General features: G+C 37.1%; 1 protein-coding gene across 1 annotated transcript; it reads left to right on the forward strand.

The window, feature by feature from the left end:
* The first annotated feature begins 936 nt into the window (after window positions 1-936).
* LOC109205114 lies at window positions 937-2,546 on the forward strand. The gene is made up of 2 exons (XM_019367791.1): window positions 937-1,249; window positions 1,357-2,546. The coding sequence occupies exons 1-2, from the start codon at window positions 937-939 to the stop codon at window positions 2,544-2,546; spliced, it is 1,503 nt and encodes a 500-aa protein (XP_019223336.1).
* Window positions 2,547-3,765: the final 1,219 nt, after the last annotated feature.

The raw sequence follows: 3,765 nt of genomic DNA on the forward strand, positions 1-3,765 counted from the left end.
TAATTAACCTTTGTCACTGAGCACTGGACACTTTTTGAGTTGCTGATTAATAGTTAACAAAACCCTTTATTGGTACAAACGGAACCAATGTTCACTTATTAGTTTGCTGTTTCTTTTTACTCCTCAGAAAGTTTGGTTGATTAATCATATTAAAAATATTATTTTGCTTGGCATTGTTGCTTTGTAGGAAGTTCTCTTGATGTGAATTGAGATGGACAAATTTTTGATGAGGTTTAATTCTCCTCAACCAAGTTCTAGTTTTAGAGACAATTCCTCCCATCTTGTCGAAGAGTTTGATGTGAAATCACTTAATACCGACCCCGGAGAGAGAATACCCATTGATAGATATAGCCCTAGAATACGGGATGAAGTGAGAAGACACTACATCCAAAGAGGGCCCTGCCAACCAGATCACAAATTTCCTAAAACTTTATTTGGGAAGAAAATGCGCCAATTTAGTTCGGGTTGGTTTAGAGGTTCGCATTCTAGATGGTTAGAGTATAGTGTGAAGAAAGATGCCGTATTTTGTTTATGTTGTTATTTATTCAAAAATGATTACGTTAATGGAAGCACGGGTGACTCTTTCACAAAAACCGGCTTTAAGGGTTGGAATAAAGCAACCGAAAGATTTGATCTACATGTTGGTGAAGTAAGTAATCTCCACCATAAGTGCTTCAACAATATGTTAGCCTTGTCAAATCAATCTCAATCAATTCAAGCTGCTTTTGATTGGCCATTCGGTCAACCTTTAATTGAATCTTAATTCGTTTAAATTTATAAATTCATGCCTATCCATTTTCTCTCTCTTGGACTTTGGATTACTTTTTCTGGTCACGATGAAAGTGAATGTTTAAAAATACAAGCCTTCTGGCTTTTGTCTGTCTTTGACATAGGTTATTTGTTCTAAACTTAAAACATGCTCCAAAAAATGATATGATGACTTCGCCAAAAATTCAAAAGGATATTGTGAGTGCTTGTGCACAAGAGACCGTGAAAGCTATAATTGATGACTTGGATGGAGATTATTTTGGGATATTAGCTGATGAGTCCAAGGATATTTCACACCATGAACAAATGGCCCTTGCTTTGCGGTATGTTGACAAAAAAGGCCAAGTGAACGAGCCATTTATTAGTCTTGTTCGTGTTAGTGATACATCTGCAAAGTCGTTGAAAGAAGCAGTACTTTCTTTGCTAATGAAACACTCATTAAGTCCATCCAAAATACGTGGACAAGGCTATGATGGGGCTAGTAATATGCAGGGAAAGATGAATGGCCTTAAAGCTTAATTTTGCAAGAAACTCCATGGGCATATTCTGTTCATTGTTTTGCACATCAATTACAATTGACGCTTGTAGCTGTTGCTAAAAAACACAAGGAGGTTGAGACTTTCTTTGCTATTGTTACTAACGTGTTGAATATAATTGGAGTTTCTTTTAAGCGTAGAGATCAACTTCGGGATCATCAAGCAGAATTGTTGGAGCAATTGTTAGAGAGTGGTGAAGTTCAAAGTGGCAAAGGATTAAATCAAGAGCAGGGGCTTCAAAGGCCAGGTGACACTCGATGGGGATCACATTGTAAAATATTGGATAACTTTGTTATTTTAGTTTCTTCTATTGTTCATGTGCTTGGGGTGATTGAATGTGAAGGTGATGTTAATGATAGGTTGCAAGCAGAAGTTTTTTCTAGTAAAATTAAAGAATTTGAATTTGTGTTCTTGCTTCACTTAATGTTGAAAGTATTAATAATGTCAAACGAGTTGAGCAAAGCATTACAGACGAAAGATCAAGATATTGTCAATGCCATGGTATTTCTTGATATCACAAAGGAAAGGTTGCAAGGAATGAGAGATAAAGGATGGGAACCATTGATGGATGAAGTATATTTATTTTGTGCAAAACATGATATTTTGGTGCCCAAGATGGAAGAATTCTATATTCCTGGAAAGTCGAAGCATAGGCCTTCTAGTGTTACTTATTCACATCACTTACGTGTTGAGCTTTTTTATGCCGTGATTGATTTGCAACTTCTGGAGCTTAATAGTCGTTTTGATGTTGTGAGTAGTAACTTGCTTCTTGGTATGGCTAGCTTGAATCCGGCTAACTCATTTGCTAATTTTGATAAGGAAAGAATAATGACATTGGCCAAGCATTATCCCGATGAGTTTGGTGAATTGAAGCTTCGAGATCTTAGTCGCCAACTTGACACTTTCATATGGCATATGCAACATGGTGACCCTAGGTTCTCTGATTTGAAAGGAATTGGTGATTTGGCGAAAGCATTGGTTGAAACAAATCTTGTGGAGACTTATTCACTTATTTATTTGTTTGTGAAGTTGACTTTAATTTTACCTGTCGCAACTGCAACGGTGGAAAGAGCATTCTCATCTATGAAGTACATCAAAGATGAACTGCGTAGTAGTATTGGTGATGCATTTCTAAATGAAAGTTTAGTTTGTTACTTTGAGAAGGAAGTGTTTGTAAATATAAGCAATGATGCTATTATTGACCGTTTTCAAAATATGAAAACGCGTCGAGTTCAACTATGAGTGGACAATACACTTTTGTTATATTAGTATCAAGTTAATGGTATTTGATAATATTGTTGTTTTTATTTTGATGATAAATCATCATAGTCATTTCAAAGAGTTACACCCGAACTTTATTGTTGGTGATTGGCATACTAAAAATAATGGTGCCCTCGTAACGCTTAAATCCTGGATCCGCCTCTGGTTGTGCTCGTTTTTCTTATGCTTCGACGTCGTTTCTTCAAGCATAAATGATATCATATTGAACAAATGAGCTCCGATTATTGTTTTGAATGAATCATTAGATCTGTATCGTAATTACGGACCCGTAGCAAAAAGAATCGTCGAATTTGGACATCGTATGAGGATTTTATGGCCATTTTACCAAGGTTGACCAGATTTTCAGGTTAATGACGAAATTGCCCCTGACGACGTATTAAAAACCTGCAAATCTTAAAACCTACATCTCTCCTTCATTATAAGGTCAAATTGAGTGATTCAAAAGCCTAAATTCATTAGAATTTCACAAGGAATCCATTGGGAGCAGTAAAACGCGTGATTAGTATACCTATAATGAGCAGGTCGAGTTTTCTTCCAATTTTTGAACAGGAAGAAGCTTCTGAGGCAATTTTTAAGAGAGAAAATCAGTGGGTATCACAGAGGTAAGTGATTTGATTATTAAAACTCGTTTATGGGTGATTATAGACCATAATCTCAGCCTTTAATTCATGAAAAACAGTAGAAAAATAGGATTTTGGGGCCTGAGATTATGAGACCTTCAGGGGTCGATTTGAGGGATCAAACGGACTCCGATTTTGGTGTTCTTTATATGTACGGAATCGGGAGAAGATGAAGAACACTTTTCTATAAAAATTTCTGAGTTTCGAGAAGTGGGCCCGGTGCTCGGGTTTTGTCAATTTCGGGATTATTGATATTTTTCGATTATTTTCGATTGGGTATTGATCCTATAGCATAATGTGACGTATTCGTTGTGGTTTTGGTCAGATTCCACGTGCGAGGAGGTCGATTTGAGAGGCAAGGGCATAGCGAGCTAGGATTTTGGCCGGCTTGAGGTTAGTAATAGATGTAAATGCTGTGTTGAGGGTTTGAAACCCCGAATTTGCACATCGTAGTGCTATGTGAGGTGACTTGCACGCTGGATAACGGGCGTGGGGTAGAGCACCGTCGGGGATGGTGACTTGGTCCATCCCGCTTAATAAAATTACTACCTAATTGATTG

Source organism: Nicotiana attenuata, unplaced genomic scaffold (assembly GCF_001879085.1).
Source record: "Nicotiana attenuata strain UT unplaced genomic scaffold, NIATTr2, whole genome shotgun sequence".
Lineage (NCBI taxonomy): Eukaryota > Viridiplantae > Streptophyta > Magnoliopsida > Solanales > Solanaceae > Nicotiana > Nicotiana attenuata.

What these genes read in the sequence shown, in the direction of transcription:
- LOC109205114 (XM_019367791.1), top strand. Translation starts at nt 937, where the DNA reads ATGACTTCGCCAAAAATTCAAAAGGATATTGTGAGTGCTTGTGCACAA. An exon ending in ACAAGGCTATGATGGGGCTA is followed by an intron (nt 1,250 to 1,356) that starts GTAATATGCAGG and finishes TGACGCTTGTAG; the next exon opens with CTGTTGCTAAAAAACACAAG.